This window comes from Thermobia domestica, chromosome 15, assembly GCF_964235325.1.
Source record: "Thermobia domestica chromosome 15, izTheDome1.hap1.1, whole genome shotgun sequence".
Classification (NCBI taxonomy): Eukaryota; Metazoa; Arthropoda; class Insecta; order Zygentoma; family Lepismatidae; genus Thermobia; species Thermobia domestica.
The window spans coordinates 23514467-23534525 of NC_137468.1; the positions used below are offsets into that span (position 1 = coordinate 23514467).

At 36.1% G+C, this 20059-nt stretch overlaps 1 protein-coding gene across 3 annotated transcripts in view; it reads left to right on the forward strand.

Annotated features, from left to right (window-relative positions):
- Gart (trifunctional purine biosynthetic protein adenosine-3 Gart) overlaps positions 1–20059 on the forward strand; it is a 67215-nt gene that overhangs the window by 42070 nt on the left and 5086 nt on the right. For all 3 annotated transcript variants that reach the window (XM_081741385.1, XM_081741384.1, XM_081741386.1), the window contains exons 14-17: positions 2314–2463; positions 9394–9539; positions 14460–14582; positions 17647–17904. In XM_081741385.1, the coding sequence (XP_081597511.1) occupies positions 2314–2463; positions 9394–9539; positions 14460–14582; positions 17647–17904 (677 nt within the window). The remainder of the gene's footprint in view (positions 1–2313; positions 2464–9393; positions 9540–14459; positions 14583–17646; positions 17905–20059) is intronic.

A 20059-nucleotide genomic window follows, 5' to 3' on the forward strand; every position in this document is an offset into this window, starting at 1 on the left:
GAAAGAGGAATGCCATAAAATCATTAAAACAAAGATAGTGATATTTAGTCGTAGGTTTCTGTACCGTTTCGTTGATTATAATGCAATAATGAGATTCAGATGTTATTCCAGTGAAACAAATGGATACACTTTTTCTTTTTCTACTTGATTTGTCCGGAAAGTGGTAGAATTTATTATTATTATTATTATTTTTTAATGTATTCACGATTTTGACACATCGAGTTAATAGTTTTCAAAAATTTGCCGCTTCTGCATCAACACAACGTTTCCAGCGACTTTGTCAATCACTGAAGGCTCCCTGGAACGCAGAAACTGGAATGCTCTTCTGCTCTCTAGTTACGACCTTTTGAATGGCCTGAGCCGAGCCGTGCTGCGTCCTTTCATGACCCTTTTCAGTCGGGGCAAGAGGAAGAAGTCTGCAGGAGGGACATATGGGCTGTAAGGTGTCTTGGGAAGCTGTGTGACGCCATGTTTCGTTAGGAAGTCCATGACAGCAAAGGCGGTGTGGCTCGGCGCATTGTCGTGATGAAGCTTCGATGATCCAGAGATTACTGGGCGGACGTAGGTGATTCGTTTTCTGAGTCTTTCAATTACTTCCACGTAGAATGCAGGATTTACAGTCTGGCCAGGCAGTACAAACTAGTGGTGGGCACAAAAACCGGTTTTTCGGTTTTTAGAAAAACCTAAACCGGTTTTTTGAAAATTTAAAAAAAACGGTTTCGGTTTTTCACCGAAACCGGTTTCGGTTTTCTTCAGAACCGGTTCGGTTTTCACTGAAATCGGTTTTCTCCAAAACCGGTTCGGTTTTTTACCTGGTCCGGTTTCGGTTTTCTTCAAAACCGATTCCGATTTTTTTTTTTCCAAAATTTGTTCTATTTGTGACCAGAATGGTGTTTCGTTGTTCTCCGGAAACCGAATCCATTTCCACAGAAATAGTTTTATGTGTTTTCGAAAAGTTTTCACCGAAACCAGTTTCGGTGAAAACCGAAACCGGTTTTGGAGAAAAACCGAAACCGGTTTTGGAGAAAAACCGAAACCGGTTTTGGAGAAAACCGAAATGTCGGTTTTTCGGGTTTCGGTTTTTATAGAAACCGGTTTTCGGTTTTTATAAAAAAACGGTTTTGCCCATCCCTAGTACAAACTCTCTGTGAACCACTCCTTTGCACTCAAAAGATGATCAACATCAATTTCATTTTCGAGTTGCTCTTGCGGGCTTTTGCTATCAGAGTTCAAAAGATTTCGCACTTTCACAAAGTTTTCGTCACTTTTTGCCGTTGAAGGGCGTCCTAACCGTCGCTTATCTTAACTTGCTCTTTTCCCTCCCGAAACAATTTATGCCACTCAAAAATACTTGACCGACCATGGCATCATTCCCATAAGCAATCTTGATCGTGTCATGGGCCTCACTCCCAGTTTTACCCAGTTTGACGCAAAACTTCACCACGTAACGCTGCTGTAACAAACAATTCATTGTGGAGATAACAAGGTACCTTGAAAGGGGTTCATCTTAAAGTCGATCCACATTCCGAGAAAGCTTGGAGACGATTGGCGACTGGTGCACTGGTAGATAAGACCCCCCCCCATCCACCCAACCATTGCGGTAACATCCCCCTCCTTCACCACGTTTTGACGGGAAAAAAATCAGTCCTACTACTGTATGCAGGTAAAAATGGTCTAAATATTAAAACAGATTTTGTTTTTCCCAATTTTTTCTTCTTCTAACATCCCTTAATTTTCTCCTTTGTTTTTCGTGTGACCTCTGTAAGTAAACCATTACTGGATGTCAGAATTCTCATATTCTTCTTTCGTTTCATCAATACTTCGAATTCGTTTACCAGATTTTGATTTCCTAAGATATTAATTAAGCTAACGAGGAACTACATAATTTATACGGTTTACCCAACATTGATAGGGTCGTCAAGTCTAGGAGGCTTAGGTGGGCAGGTCATGTAGCTAGAATGGAAGAAAGTAGAAACGCCTTCAAAGGAAGAAAGTAGAAACGCCTTCAAAGTCTTGACTGGAAGACCAGTCGGAAAACGACCATTAGGAAGACCTAGGTGCAGATGGGAGGACAATATTAAGATGGATCTCGCAGAGATTGGAATACAAAGTAGAAACTGGATACAGTTAGCTAAGGATAGAAGTCAGTGGAGAGCTTTTGTGAACGCGGCATTGAACCTCCGGGTTCCAGAGGCCATAGAGTTAGTTTGTTATTAAGCTAACACTGGTACGAATTTACATAAATATAAATTGAGTAATTCACTAAATATTTCATAGTGCTAATTAACTCAAAACATCCATGTTTTTTGGCAGGTGGCGTGACAGAAAAGGAAATGTTACGAACATTTAATTGTGGCTTGGGAATTGTGCTTGTTGTAGCTAAAGATGATGTCAGTTCAGTTCTTGGGAATATATCTGGTGAAGCACCTGCTGTTATTGGTAGTATAGAAAAAGTTGATGGAGGTAAGTACTATATTTACAAGTTCATACTAGGATTTGGAGAAATAAATTCTAGTAGGAAAGACCGAAACAAATACTAAGCTAATCTATTTTCAATAGTAATAATAATTATTATGAAAAATTAAAAAAAAAAAAGAAAAGAAAAAAAAATAAACGAAATTGAAAGATAAAAATGATGTACTTAAATCAAATGTAAATTGATAGATTTATGACAAAGGTAATGTGCAATCGGAAGTAATCCCTGTATATACAAAAGATGACTAAATAAATAAATAAATGGAAAGAATGAATAGCATTAAAGTATTCATAATATTGAGATAATTCAAACAAATATTCATTATTCGTTTATTTATAAACAATTCATTATTTCTGATAATTCTGAAAGGTTTACAGGATTTAAATTTAGAGATTAACTAATAATCTCTCATATATACGGTACTAATGAAAGAAGAAAACAACATTTTTTTAATTTTATTTATTTATTTATTTATTTTAATTTTACACACCAATTAGGGATGGCCAGATCCGGATATTTTTGGATCCGGATATCCGGACACTGGATCCGGATCCGAAATTTCGTATCTTGGATCCCGACCCGCAAAACCGGATCTTGGATCCGGATTCGAAACTCCGTGTCAGAAAATTCGGGTGTTCCGAATCAGCAAAATTTTCGAAATTATTGACAAAGTGATTTTCATTCCTATGCTTAAAATAAGATTTTAAGACACTTTTGGTATCTGATCGTGTGACAGCCTTGCGTTCTCTTCATTCTGTTGATATTTGATTTTCGTGCCTTAATGTCACAATTACTCCAAATTTGATTGAGTAAAACTGTCAACTTTGGTGAGAGCAATCTCATTGTCAGATTCGATTCTAGTGGAAATACTTGACCGAAAAGGCAGTAAATCTTTTTTAAAGCGGTCATCCTGATGGAAATTTGTCCTTTGTTTTCTGTAACACTAGTCAAATGCTGGGATGAAACCTTAGTTTCAAGCCCAAGCTTCTTCATTAGGCTCATGCTGCTTACTTTTCTAATTCTTTCTGACTTATTGTGGTCACTGAATGAGGCCATTTCCTAGTCGTGATGGCTAGGCCCTAGCTAATAGAACAGCCAATAAAATATAGATCAAATCAAATTAAGGACCAACTTCCTTTTCTTGCTCTTGATGAACTTTTTTTCTTTCTTTAAAAATACGTTTCTCTGTGACCGTACCACTCCAGTTAGAATTAAGAATTGTAGTAGAGATAAAGTTCTAAATGGCAATTAATGTATCAAAATCAATGTATTAATGTACTGTATGTGTATACAAAATACCATATGGAGCCTCGAGCAGTAACACGTATCTTTGTAATTAGTATTCCACTACTATTAACTCTGCATAGGTTGTATAAGAAGCTATATCATTCATGTAAACACATAGGCGGATCCAGGGGGAGGGCGAAAAGTCGTTCGCCCCTACCCAGCGCCACCATTAAAGTGTACTTTAGTAGTAATTTGTGGCAATTTCAAATCATCTAAGTAATTTTTCACTGCTAGCATCCTCAACCGCCCCTAAGAATCCATCCGCCCCCTCCAGGCGTCCGCTCTGGATTCGCCCCTGCGCAAACATAATATACAACTCATTCAAGAGTGCATTTTGGTGCTTTTTAAAATTTTTATTTTAAAGGATTGTCATTTCTCGTGGCTACTTATGCAATTTTGTCCACAGGCATACATCCAATTTCCAGTCATTACGCAAATACATTTATATACTTAATAGACCTCGGCTAGTTGGAGGCTTCGCCACTAGACCCCCGTTACTAGGGCCTCGCACCACAAAAGCCTCTAATCATAATCAATTTAAAAAGAAATGTCTGGGGATTTGCCCTTAGACCCTCTGATATCTCATTTGATCGGGCTATGATCTCGTACCTCGTACAACCCCCCCCCCCCCCGAATCTCAGTTCAAATATAAAGTTGTATGTAATAACATTCCGGTATCCCGAGATATACCGAATTTCAGTGCGAGTACATGGGGGCTCTCCCCCCAGCCCACACATTTGCTCGGTCTACGGCCTCGCACATCATACGCTTGCAAACATAACGAATTTTTAAGGGGGCGCGGTGGCTTAGTGGTAGAGCGTTCACCTCCGGTGCTTGCGGTCCCTGGTTCGATCCCAGCTCGCGCCATGTGGACTTTGTAGTGGACAAACACCGTGCTCGTGGGTTTTCTCGGGGTTTTCCCGTTTCCTCCCACTTTCTTCATTCCACCATTTCATTTATTTCTCATAATCACCGTCTCCTTTAGCCTAACCGGCATAAACGTGGGACATAAAACTCAAGGATTTCATTTCATAACGAATTTTTGTTCAAATAACAAGTTTCATTTCTCTAACATTCCAGGATTCCGAGATATAAAAGTCTTTTCTCCCCGCCCCTTTTCTTTCCTTCTAAGACATACATCAAAAGACGCTTAAGTACATACCTAATTATTTCAAATGTAAAGTCCAAATACCAAATTCTATGCTCCTAACCTTCAGAGGTTCCCAGATATCGACATGTTATTATAATAATTACAATCCCCACCCTCTTTCGTTTCCATTTCTTTTCTTTTCCTTTTTACTAAAACGTCAAAAAACACTGAAACACATGTCAAATTATTTTCAATGAGAAATGCAAATACCAAATTTCAAGTCTCTAACCTTAAAGGATTGAACATATTAATACAATAATTGTAATCCCCTTAATTTTCCTCTCGCCCTTTTTCTTTTCTTCTGGGCCACATATCAAAAAAACGTTGAAATACGTATCTAATTATTTTAAGTGAGAAGTCCAAATACCAAATTCCATGTTTCTAACCCTTTAAGTTTCCGACATATAGGCATATTATTATACTAATTGCAATAATTGCAATTACCACCCCTTCTTTTACTTTCTACATCTTCCCTGCCCCTTCTAATTTAAATATCAAAAAACACTTAAACAAGTATCAAATTATTTTCAATGAAAAACCCAAATACCAAATTTGAAGTATCTAACGTCAAGAAACATCAATGTTTTCCACCCCATTTCCCCCCTTCCTCGTCGAATTTACCAAAGTCTTTCCTTAGTGGTATCCTATGTCACAAAGCCTATAAACTGTCCAAATTTCAAGTTTGTAGCTTAAGCGATTTGGCCTGTACGGTGATCTGTCACTCAGTCACTCAGGACCTTGCCCTTTTTATATAGAGAGATTTAAGATTTTATGGGAAAGCCATGGATTTTGTTCTAAGGCCGCCAGTGTCTTAGAAATGTAATAGCTTTGCTATAAACTTTAAGCAATCAAGTGGCTGATCTGCGTCTATATGTATTATGTAAAATACCGCTTATGATATTTATTTTGCTCGTAATAAAAAAAATAAAAAAAAATAAATAGAAATGATGAAAATTCAAAGACATCCATGATTTTAGCGTAATGCTGCAGGAGTTCAGATCATTGGATTAATCATAAGAGCCGACTGTATCAGATAGACTAGATTAATTTCCAATGTGGCACAAAGAAAATATGCAGCATTACTATGCAGTTTTTCAACGTTATAACTCATTCTGAAAATATTATCATAGGTCTCACAAACAATCGAATTTTAATCCTAACTTGATTAATATAGTATAACAAAAGGCAGATCTATCTATACAACTACTGACTTGAGACGAAAGTGGCATACTTGTAGTACTTTAAAGATATACTAAAGACTAAATGATGGGGTGTGCACAACAGTGGTCTAAACCCGAAAAATGTGAAAATCAGATTTTGATGTAAGCTTTTGTCATTTAAATTGAATTGTCTTCCCACTGAGTTAGATAAAATTCACCTAGTAAATTTTATACATATGGATATTTTAGTTCTGGGTCTCAATCTAAGGCCTAAAATATTCAAAACAGGAGTCCGAATCTGAACTTCGAAATTTCGGGTATGGATCCAGGAACCGGATATCCGGATCCGGATCTTATAGAATCCAGATCCGGATCTTATAGGATCCGGATATCCGAGATCCGGATCCGTCTGGCCATCCCTACACCAAATCCTCTATACATATGTCCGAATTCTAAAACAAAGAGTGAAAAAGTGACTGACTGGATGAAGACTCGAGCCCGGGACTTCTGGCATACCATGCTGATGCGTTAACCACTACGCCTTATGATTGATATAAGGACACAGGATTGTTTAATCACAGCAGGGGGTCTGTGGTAGAACCCACGTGGTCCGAGATGAGAATACCAACCTCGAGAGTGAGAGATTGGGTGGTTCTTCTGGGAAGTGGACTGGGTAGTGTAGCGGTTAAAGCATCGGCACGGTATACCAGAGGTCCCAGATTCGTGTTCCGGTCCAGTTACTTTTTCACTCTTTGTGTTATAATTTGCTCTCCTTTAACAAGTAAAATTTTTTGGGCGAAAATCACATGCATTAACTTACATTGAATAGGAGAAACATGGACATCATGAACAGTAAAACTCCCTTGTGGCTATATGGCAAGCTTACGCACCTTTGGTGCGGAAGACCTGGGTTCGATTCACTGTGGGGACTATGTTCGCATCTCACGTTAAGCTGAAAGTCCATGTCTCTTATAGCTTTGGTGCTGAACGAGACGTTAAAGCTCCAAATCAACCAACCAACCACAAGTAGTATCAAGAATGTTCTGTTTTTGGGTATGACAAAAAGCTAAGTGCCGTTTTTTCTAACTTTGGAACTTCGTTGCTTTAACACTTTTGAGTGCTGGGCTCTGAAGTGCAGGCTTTCCCAAGAATGCTGGGCTTTTTTTGCATCCTTTAAAAAACAGTATCTCAAAATCTAGAAAAGCTAAAACAGTACAACATGCACCGTTTGAAAGTTTAGAGCTTGCTCTTTATTCTTATATATACTATTCTGTATTCCAACCACAAAACCATTACAAATCACAAATAACATTTACACGTAATACAAGGAAAATGAATGCGAATATGAGAATTATCTCAGGGTTACTTATTTGACATATCTGATATTTCTGTTGCTATAGTCTGGATTATTCTCACAAGAGTTCAATAACTCTCCTTCGAACAAATCACCGTCACTGTCGCTTAATTCCGCTTGTAAACTGAAGCGTATTGAATCATCCGGTAAGTTCTTTCTCGCTATTTTAACGGCCAAACAATAAGCACATGGTTTTTGAACCCTGGTCGTTACAAGATATTAATTAGGATCTGCACGCCATCTATTGACAAAATTCCGAACTACGAAGTCCAAGGGATATTTCACAACTCTTAACTCCGTATAATAAAGGAGCAAAACCATTGAAATACATTTTAAATCACATCACGTATAAATACAGAATCCGCAGTCTACGAATTCAGCTACTGCGTAAAAATACGGAGTTAGCACTCAAAGTGTTAAATAAAAGTAAAATCTGACCAAAGCAAATCACTATTAATAAATAATAATAGTAATATTTCAGTTTCGGCAATGCATCATTCCCTTCGTCAGATACATTATCTTGTCACATGATGATAGACATAATAATACATTGCCGAAAAACTTTTCATTATGGTACTTGCAAGATAGCAGCACAGTATGGCTAGTGAGATATAGCCCAAAATTGTGATAAGCTCTTAATATATATATTTTAAAATCTATAATGTTCTCCGTATGTACGGGGTGTATCAAAATTCCGGGACCATAGGCTAAGTCCGTTATGAGTGAAGGTACGAAAGAATGGAAAGTTGTTGGAAATAGGTAGGTTCAGTCTAAAATGGTGGAATATTTCCAGTCGCGCCTGCCATTTGGGCTCCATTTTAGTGAGGCCCTTATATTAAATTAAGCAATGTTGTCAGTTCAGCAGGTTGCTCTCTTAGGATCTCACCACATCAACAATACAGCATTATTGGGAAACGGATTTGAGGTGTTCTAGGTTTCCTCATCACACAACAATGTGCTAGTTCACTGTGTTATTTTTGCTTGTCTTTACATTCCGTGCGAAGAGCCTGCTGAATTTGAAACGTTGCTTTTTCATTTACCATAAGGTGCCTTATCAGTGAGGAGACCAAACGACTTGCGTGATTGGAAAAATTCCGCCATTTTAGATTGAAAACCTCATATTTCTAACAAGTTTCCCTCTTTCCATTTTTTTTTCATATTTTTTTACTCATAATGAAGTTAATCTATGAACCCGGACTTTTGATACACCCTATATAAATCGATAGATTATATCGAGATGAAGAAAATGACACGCTCGAGGGAAATCTGATGGCGCGGCATTCAAGAAAATCCAGAGAAAATGATTATTATGGTACCAAATGGTCGTTCGTTGCCAACTTGATACAGTTGATAATTTTTACTCTCCTGGAATAGGTTATTTATTTATTTATGAAAACAGAAAAGTAACAGATTGTACCTAATATTTGATTTCTCTGTTTATTTATTTATGAAAATGGAAAAGTAATGGATTGTACAGTCCGCAGAAAAAACCTGCAACATGAGCATGTAAGTTTATTGTGAAACGACGAAGTCTTTTGCTCCAAAATAAGTGTGCAGGGGAGGACGCCGAGGTTTCTCTTGGCGTAGACGTTATGTTGATTCCCTGCGCTGTTAGGTGTAGTTTCATGTTGCAGGTTTTTTTGCTGCGGACTGTTCCTAATATTTGATTTCATTTATTTGTTCATTTGTTTACTTATGAAAATGGAAAAGTAGTGGATTGTACCTAATATTTGATTTCTTCTAACAGTAACACATGGACTATTTATAAAGAAATAGAAAAATGTAAAATAACTATTCAAGCGTGCTTTTAAGTCTAGTAGAAAGAAAACATGGGCAGCACTATTTATTTTTCGCGTATTCCTTCTACCAGTCTTGAAAATGAGCTGTTAAGGTGAAATATAGATTTTGTGTGTATTGTAATTTTCCTTTTCCCTGGTTGCTACATGTCTTTATGTGTATATTTTAGATGAATCGTTAGTTGAAGTACAAAATTTCGTGGAGTGTATGGAGCTTGTGATGAGGCCCTACGTCAAGCACGCTATTCAAGTACAGATGCCTCTGGTTAGGAAGCGAGTTGGCGTATTGATTTCTGGAAGTGGTACAAATCTACAGGTATGTGAAGTCTTGTCATTTTTAACAGGCTTTAAAAAAATGATGATCTCAATTCAACCCAAAAAAACTGGACTTTTGTTCTAAAAAAAATATTTTATTAAGTTTTTTTTACAAAATACTTTCAGTCTTCGAAGTAATTTCCATTAGATGCGATGCAATTCTCCAGTCTTCTTTCCCACTGTTTGAATCATCTCTGGAACTTTTCAACTTTGATGTCGTCCAGTGCCCTCTGCTAAGCTCTTTTTACACCCTCCACAAAATCAAAACGGCTCCCTTTTAGATTTATTTATTTATTTATTTATTATTATTATTATTATTATTATTATTATTATTATTATTATTATTATTATTATTATTATTATTATTATTTAATTCTCGGACACAAAAACAAAGTCCCACGGCGCTAGGCCTATCAAACACGGAGGGTAGGGAACGATAGTCTACTCGTGAGAGCCCAAATATACAGATCCTGTGTTAGCAGGCGAGGAAGAAACTTAGCGGCAACGCGTCTCTTTTGCAAATCCTCATTGAAAATCCGCTGGCACGAGCTCCAGCTCACTCCTGTCTATTCTGAAATTTCGTCGATCGTGAAACAAGAATCTTTGTTGATTTTTTGACGGATTTTTTCAATGTTTCCATCGTTTTGAGATGATGAAGAGCGACCAGATCGAGCATGATCTTCAACATTGATCTCATCATGTTCAAACTGCTCAAACCATTGGAAAACTTGTGTGCGCTCATAGCATCCTTTTTGAAAACCTGTTAAAGCATTTGGTAGGCTTCCGTTGCAAGCAAGAAGCAAATTTTCTAACATAGTTTTTGTTCCTTTAAATCTCTCACAACGATTTCGCAGACGGCAAACGAGAACAGTTGAGAAAAACACCACCACAATAAAAAAAATCAACCTCCTACGCAGACGCTGCTTGACCAAATGATTTGAGAAGGTCTCTACTAGACCTACCTAGCGGAAGAACTCTCTACTACCCCTAGGAACGGTCGCGTGCTTTCAGTCAGTTTTATTTTTAATCGTTCCTCGTATATATTTTCTAGGTATGTTTCGAAATAACTTTGACATGGCTACATCGATCTTAATAATTTTGTTTGAAAGAGTATACTTTCCTGGTGATCTCTCATATATTTCGTTAGGTTCTGATGGTAATCTTTGGAGCGGACTCTTCAATGGATGCTGGGTTAATTACGGCTAAGTAACAAACTTATAGGTAACCACATATTCTTTAGTGTAGTTATGGTTGCATTGCAAAGCTCAGGGTTGTATTGCAAAGTTTCGGAATACTTTCATAGGACGTTAAACTGTTTCTATTGTTTGACATTTTAAACAAGTGGGTTGTGTGTGTGAAGTCAGTTAAGATTTGTCTGAAGAAAAAAAAAAGTTTTCTAATTATTGCTAATTAAAATCGCTAATTTCTATTATTTCTGGTTATATATATATATATATATATATATATATAAAAAACTTGTTTCTCTTGTAAATATATTGAAGAATGCTTGTATATTATAGGTGATTCACTCAGGCCAAATAAGCAGTAGAAGTTAAATATGATAAGAACCAGTGCACAAATGTAAGAAAGGCGTAGGACAAAGTCTATTTAATCAGGTTAGACGAAGGACTAACAGAAGTTTTACTACTCTTTATTTATTATTTCGTCGTTTCCTTGCACTCTTACCGACCAACCCTTCGGTAGTCATGTGATTAGTTTTATTTTCCTTCACTATACTCCGTTTACGTCAGGTTCTGATGGTAAACTTTGGAGCGTACTTCTCAACGGTGCGAATTAAAATCGCTAATTATTTTCTATTATTTCTGGACGCCTGGACACCGGCACGTTTCTCAGCATTTTCTCTATTCTTTATATTTATTTTCCCCTTTCTTTCATGATCTGGTAAATCATTTTAGCGAAAGGATGTACGGTATATATTTCTAAAGTGTGTGAATATCGGTGGCTGCCCTTCTGGAAAGTCACATCGGTAAAAAATAAATTATTTATTACTTCAAAGGGAAGAAAATGTACTACTTCTTGTATGTGATATTATCGAATATGTCAAACTCTTTCCCCCCTTCTAATATTTGCGTGGTACAAAATATTAGCTATTTCTGTCAATTAGTTTAGAAGTTACAAGAAGGGGGCCACTTTAAGTAGTTCACCCTATATTCTGGCATAGATAGATATCTGATGTTCGAAAAGTGACATCCACAGACCACTGAACATTATTCTACAGGTAAAAATAAAGCAAAAATGCTATGTAATGATATACCCTCCCACCTGAGCCTCCTTCAAGTGTTAGTCAACCAAAATTTCACGCTATGGCAACATCGAAGATAAACTTCGAACCATTAGCCGCATTGCTATACGATTCTCTCAAGCAGTTATATCTATTCTTGCCAGATGGCAGTTAAGTCCGGTAGACGTTGATACTAAAGCATTGCAGTTGATACTATACACGTCTATTCATATGGTATAAGCTATATCATGCTCTAAGAAAAGTCACGTGTATATGTATTTGCTTGCTCCTGTTATCAAATTAGGTGTTTATTTCTATTTATTTACTTAACTTGTACCGATACTAATGGGGTTAGTATCAACATGTAGTTGCTTTAACTATCATCTGGAAATAATCTATATAACTATATAATGGATTGGAAGATCAATGTTATGGCCCATTATTTCTTTACGGCGTTGCTACATTATCAAATTTTTGGTTTGAAGGAGGACTCAGAGCTGTTATGGAAGGAAAATGTATATATATATGAATATTCGGACAGTTGTTCTTGGGATTTTTGTTTGGAGATAGTTGTTGGGGTAGTTCGAATTTTTCAATATTGTTCTGTGTTAAAATATAATCACGTCTTAGTTACCAGTAGTTGAGTGTTCAGATGTTTCTAAAATGTTAAGGACAGTGTTGTTAAAAAGGAAGGCAGATACAAGTTTGTTAAATGCTAATTTGCACTATAAATGTAATTGTGGAAGTGTAGGTACATTTAGATCATTATAAAAGTAGTTACAGTTATATTTAATAAATGGGAGTACCTGAGTAAACTTATTGTGGCCTTGGTTAATAGCAGTAGCATACTTGTTACAAAATGGATGAAGTTTTTCGAGTCACCGCATAGATCTAGTTTGAGCAGTAAGTTATTTTAGAAATACAGTACGGTTACTTTCTACATCAATCAAACTCAATCATTTTCAACCCATTACAAGCATAACATTGGCGCAGACTTAGTTCGGATTTTGTTCTCAATTATCATCCTTAATAATGGAATCGGACATCTTTTGAAGCGTTTGACATGAATTCAGCCTTATCTGGAAAGATTTGACTAAATGTCCTGGGCGTCTAAGATATATGAAGACTAAGATGTCGACCTTTCTTTCTGTAATTGACCCAAAAGCTCATCATCATCATCATCATCATCATAGGTATTCTGCCATTATTGGCAGGTCTCTTGCCGCAGTTAAGAAGCGTTTGAGAAGCTTCCATGCTCCACGGTCTTCCGGTAACCTGTTCGTCTTCATGTACGATTTTTCTGTTTTGATATCGTCCATCAATTGTGATCTCCTTCATCCCTCCCCCTTTTTCCTGGCACTATACCTTGTAGCATATCCCTTCTCATACATTTCCTTCTTAGCCAATGTCCCAACCAGTTCCTCTTCCTCGTCTTTGATGTTAAACCATTATGGGGTACAACTAATACCCCAGGTTCGCATCAAATGGCAATGTAATTCGTGCACGCCTTAACATAGGTTGGGTTTTGCAACTTTGAACAGTATATAGATCAAGCCCTCCGAGATTGGTTGGTGGTCAGAATAAATAATGGAATGGCTGGACGTCAGTTATTAGCTTCCAAGAAAAATCACCTTCCAGATGTATTACTATTACAGTTATTGCTGAGCAGTCAGATTAGTTTTCAGTTTTCGATCAAAATTGAGCAAGATGAAGGTGATGTAAATGCAATCTTTTCTTCCAAAGGCCATGAAACATCTTCTAATAAGGTGTACAAATCGGGCTCATCTTCTTCATCTAGTCATAAACAGGTTTCTTTTACTAAGACAAAAACAAAAACAGCAGCCTATATCTTCCTTTTCGTTATCCTGTACAAGAACAAAGAATACTTTGGAAAACGCTGCGGTAAAAAAAAAAAAAAAAAAAAAAAAAAAAAAAAAAAAAAAAAAAAAAAAAGTGTGTAGCATATGGCAAAACTCGTTTTAAATGTGACGGATGAAACTATTTTGCAGACTGATGTATCTAGAAAGCAGGTTGGAAGAAAAAGAAAGGGACTAGTAACAAATGACTATCCATGATGGGAAACTAGAATTATAGGCACCACCTGAAAATGTGATTGCCCCAAAACAAGTTTAGGAGTTGCCTAATGTAATGCAACGTGAACTAGAGTGGGCGTATCTAATGAGAACGGTCTGAATATAGCTGAAACGGAAACCGAAATAAGAATATTGCAATTGGTAGAAGCAAAAGGGGATGCAGTTGATAAGGACAAGATAGAGGAGAACAATGAGATGGACAAGACTGAGAAAATTAGTGAAGTGATTATAAAGCATAGAAGAAAACAAGGAAGAAGGGGAACCAATGAAGAAGCCAATGCCAGTAATAAAATTGGAAACTATGAAAAGATAGAAGAATTGGATGATTCGAAGTCAGAAGTTCTAGGTAGAGCCAATTTTTCAGTTCTTACATAAATATAAAATCACAGCAAGAGGGAGTTTCTATCTTTTATTTTATTATTTCGTTTACAGCCTTGTTCTAAATACATCTTTTCCTTCCTTTTTAGGTTTTTTTTTTTTGTTTGTTTTTTTGTTATCTAGGATAATTTTCAAACTCTATGTAACTTCCGGATGAAATTCGCACATGATAGCATGCGTACTAATTAGTGGAATTTCTTATTTTCAGTCTCTTATTAATCACACAACCGATCCACTCAAACCTAGTGCAGCAGAGATCGTCATTGTAATTTCCAATAAGAAAGATGTGGAAGGACTTCGAAGAGCTGAAAGAGCTAATATTCCAACAAAGGTAAAGTTTTCAGTATTTCCAGTTACTGATTAGTGTATACTTGGTCGATTCCTAATGGAAGCTCACGTGATTCGGATCCTAAATAAGCTGTAGGTTCATATCTGATATAACTTTGGTGCTAAAAAGAGTCTTTGAACTACAAATCAACTAACCATCATATTTAGCTTTATTTTTGTGTATACTTTTTAATTTGACTGATCTTTCCCAAAAACATAACTTTGCTTTTGAAACTCTCTTCTTCCACCGTACGCAAATGACAAATTATTATTATTATTATTAATGCAGTAAAATATTTGATTATAGTAATATAGTGAAACATACCAAATTAGTCACCGTTGGTTCCATTGCGTATAAAATCGGTCAATGAAGCAATACCTGCAGATGCAGAAAATAATATTCTCCAAATTTTAAGTAAAGCAAATACGAACAAATAAAACGGTATTTAAACTGAGCAATTTAGACAGGTTACAAATGAAATGTTATAGAACTCTCTAAATGGCAATAAACAAAACTTCGCATCCTTTTGATGTTCAAAATTCTGATTGGCTAATGGTACATTACTCGCACTCTTTAAGAGAGAGGGGCAAATCATTATGGTTTTGTAGAGAACATACAGAAGGGAAAAAAAAGTGAACATTTTTAAAACAATGATTTTTAAGGAATTTGTTTACCAAAAACTCCTTTCTATATTTGGGGGGGGGGGGAGGCGGTGGCTCAGTGGTAGAGCGTTCACCTCCGGTGCTTGGGGTCCCTGGTTCGATTCCAGCTCGCGCTATGTGGACTTTGTGGTGGACAAACACCTACTCGTGGGTTTTCTCGGGGTTCTCCCGTTTCCTCCTAGTTTCTTCAGTCCACAATTTCATACATTTCTCATCACAGTTTCCTTTAGCCTAGCCGGCCCATAAGTGTTGCCAACCTATAAAATTAAAAAATCACTAAGTCTAGTAACAAATTCGATTCTAAGTTTGCAACACTGCAAAATCATAAAATTGAGATAATTCGAGCGTTTAATATTTCATTGAAGCCAAACATATTCAAGAATGAGGTTTCGATCGTCGTTCTTATGTGCAGATCCATTCAATAAATTGGTACTTTTTTTCTTGTAATTTTTAGATTCGGGTATTGAAAGTTTCTTCTTCTTTTTCTTTTTTCCTTTCTATATTTGCTCTGTCTCCGTTCGACCGGGAGATACAAAATCTGTGACGTATTACCATAAGTTTTAACCAAGATGTAGAGGATCACAAGTAAGGAATCGAGTTTTTTGAAGAACGTGATCCATTCACCAGAAGTGGATTAACAATTTCAGTTTTTAACGTCGATCACTATACAGGGTGTCTACTGAGTTTCATTTTCAAAATTCCAGTATATTCAGTATAACCATCAGCAAAATTCCTGTACCTAATACAATGATTTTTTAAAAAGTTCTTTAGGAATAATCACACCATTAAAAGAATATTTTATTTTTAGTAAATTTAGTTAACCTTGATTTTTTTTTTGAAATACAATGATTTTTTAACATTTTTTTAAAAGGCCTCCCAATTCCCCTCACAGCCCTCCACTCCACCAATTTCTTTAAATGTCTAAATTACAAAATGTATACAACTCGTGCTTTCGAAAAGTTTCAGTTCAGTTTCAGTTACCTCCCTTACGGGAGATTTATAAAGGAAGTCCCGCCCTTAGAGTCCTGTAGTCTATTTCACTATATTTGTTTTAATTATAAATTGTTTGAATTAAGGATATGTGCTAAAATGGCACGTGCCAAGATGGCCGAATTTGCCTGTTTTAAATATAATTGTTTATCACACTATTAATGTAATAAAGAAGGAGAAGCAGCGCGTGAACATATTGAAAATGAAAAACAGTATATGAAGATTATAACAAATAATAAAATTGTCCAAAGAAATGATTTGTAAATAGTAAAAATCGAATAAAAAATTAGAGCAAAGCTCCCCAATACTTAGTGTTTACAGCGCCATCTCTTATCCTTTTCGAAAAATTTACAATCTTAAAGGATACAAAATTGTTTGTAAGACGATTAAAACAATTACAAAAGAGTATTGTTGACAAATGATTTTTCCAGTATGTGGATCAAAATTTCAGTATATTTCCAGTATTTAAATTAAGTTCCAGTATAATTCAAGTATTTCCAGCATCAGTAGACACCCTGCTGTAACGGGCCGTATGTTTTAAGTTTTGAATGGTTGTTTTATAATAAAAAGTTAATACTTCTAGTGAGAACTGATTTGCGGTAGAATATGTCGGTAAAACAGCAACAGATTAGCGTGTTATAAAACGTAGCTTTGTTGGAAGTCGTTTAGAAGAAGCTAAAACAAAGAATGTTTAAAAATAGAACCAATCGGAAATAATTATAAGAAAAAGAAGTTTCATATTCTGTAACATATTCCTATAAGTGTTGCCAACCTATAAAATTAAAAAAGCACTAAGTCTAGTAACAAATTCGATTCTAAGTTTGCAACACTGCAAATTCATAAAATTGAGATAATTCGAGCTTTTAATATTTCATTGAAGCCAAATATATTCAAGAATGAGGTTTCGATCGTCGTTCTTATGTGCAGATCCATTCAATAAATTGATACTTTTTTTCTTGTAATTTTTAGATTCGGGTATTTAAAGTTTCTTCTTCTTTTTTCATTCGAAAATGGTTCTAACAATCTTGTTAGTATTTTACAGTAATACTCGTTAACTTGAATCCATTTTTGTGTAACCTACACGTTAGCTCAGTCTTTATTTTAGTGCTAAAGCTCCTGTGTTTCTAATATTAAATTCAACTCTGTATCTTGCCTTGGGCATGAAATGACATGTTGTAAATTATATATGTATACTTTAGACCGTGGTTCATATTTTAAAAAAATCAACAATTTTGGTTATTTTACTATCGTTTGACTTTTGAAAAAAAAATGCTGAAATTTACCTTCCCTTACCTTTTTTTAACCAAAAGAGACAGCATGAAACCAAAAACAAGCTAGAAGTTAAGTTATGTATTAGTATATGAATGTGTTTCCTGTGCGCTGTTACAAGTTAGTAATTTTCTTGTCTTATGTAGGTGATACCTCATGGAAAGTTTTCATCGAGAGCCGACTTCGACAGCGCTGTCCATGCTGCCCTTTTGGAAGCTGGAGTAGAAATTGTGTGTTTAGCTGGCTTCATGCGAGTGCTTGGAGGAGAATTTGTTAGAAATTGGCGGGGGAAACTTATTAATATCCACCCATCATTACTTCCTCTCTTCAAAGGCACTCATGCTCATAGACAAGCGTTGGAGGCTGGAGTTCGGATTACAGGCTGCACTGTGCATTTCGTTGCGGTAAGTACATCGAAATTTGTTATGCCTTATAGGAACGTGTAAGGCTTAATATTTCACTTATCTTAAATGCTTTCTTCATTCTTAGATTAATATACCTTGCGAGATGATATATAATGAGAAACACACAGCAAGTGCCTGTGTCTTTAGTGTACGTAGTCTCGGGTTCGATTCCTGGTGGAAAAGCACAAAAAGAAATAATTTCATAATAATTCATTGTCATTAATCATTCGCTCGTCTCCTTTTGTGTGAAAGCAGGGCTCATAGCGAGTCACTTTTTTAAACTAAAAGTTACTTTTTTTCAAGTTGGTCACTAAAAGTCACTTTTTTTTTTTTAATTTGTCACTAAAAGTTACTTTTTTTTTTAAATTTGTCACTAAAAGTTACTTTTTGGAAAGGTAAAGTGACTTTTTCGTGTGATTTATGTTTTGCATTGGCAGTTTTCTAAGAAAAATATTATAAAAGTAAATGGAAAAAGGCAAAAACTTGTTTGAAAGCTTCAGTACTTGCTGCCATACGTGAAACAGTCAGCTTTATTCTCACTTCAGTTTTTATTCTTTTTAAAGCACAGTTGATGGTTGGTGGGTGCTTAAGCTCTCAAGGTGGGGTTGAGAACCCTTCTGTGTCTATTCTTTCTTCTATCATAATAGTCTTTTAGTTTTCTCTCGCTCCGCTCAACGTTGTGTGTGTGTATTTGTGTTGTTCATCATGTTCGTCTTGTGTTATGTTTCTTGTATGTTCTTCTTAAGAGTAGGTGATGAATTTGAATATTTCACGACTTTGAGAACTCTCAATGCTAAGTTAAATATAATGTCTGGGATGAAAAATTCGGAAATAGGTCAGAACTGGTTCCACTTACTCAGAAGCTTCTTACATCTGCTAAGTCTGCTTACCGTAACTACAAAGCGTACTTAGAAAACCTAAGAAAGGAGGAAGCTCAAAAACATGTAAAGAAGGAAAAATGAAACAAAATAAGAAACAAAGAGAGAGCTGATGGAGAAATTGACAAAGGAAAAAAGTGGCATGAGGAGATTTTGGTCACTTTTTCGTGTTCTTTTGAACACTTTTTGGTCATTTTTCGTGTGCTTTTGGTCACTTTTCAACTATTTACAAGAGACCAGACCACTATGAGCTCTGTGAAAGGCATAAGCGTTGAACGTTAAAAAAGATGTGAGGTGGTAACATGTAACACTGAGAGGGCGTGTGTAGCTCCTGACCGTTGTTAGTGGTATGTTACGTCATCGACTGCAGTATATCAGGCGGGGTAGGGTGGAGGCATGTGTTGAAGCAGACAGATGTTGGTAATGCAAAATGAGACATCTCGTGAGTTTCAAAGAGGACGAATGTTTTCGAGGTTAATTGCCACAATTGTACCTAAGATAGCCAGTGTGTTAGGTATTCGGAGAAATAATAACGTACAGAGTTCATGACAAAACATAAGCAAAGAGAAGCCTTAGTGACAGGGATCACGAAGCGTTGAAGAGATTGTCACAAAGGACTGTACAGCGAATGCAGCAAAAGTGACTGTCTCAGTTCCTGGAACAGGCTGTGGCGACAGTCACAGTTCGACGTAAATTGCAATAGAATATTTACACAGGGTGTCTATCAGTCACGAAATCAAGAAAAAGTCACGAAATTTAGCTTTTGAGTCACGATTTTTTTATCTGCAAAAATATAAGTACAGACTTGAAAATTTTGTTCCATAAAGCGTCAAAATTCACCACCAAAAATGTCTATGGTCGGCTGGATCGCAAGCAAAGTACGCTTCTATCACATGCATGAAAATTCGGTCTAATTTGCACCCAAATTCGCTCTTGAGAATGTGCGGAATTTTATGGTTTGGTAAAGAAAAATTCACGAAATTTCATTTTGGAATTTTAGTAGACACCGTATTACAGGTTAATTTTAAAACTCATGCCTTATTCATGTGCTATTTGTTTTAAGACGAAAGCATATTCACCCATGAAGGACGAAGTACCTAAATAAGTGAATCCATGAAATATGTATAACATGAATTTTTAAAAACGTATTTTAAAAAGATCAGGGTGAACAATAAAAAATATAATTTTTATTAAGCGTATTGTTTAAAAGTATCATAGTCAAAATTATTAATGTGAACCCCTCGGGATTAAAATATTTAATCTTAACCATGAAGTGA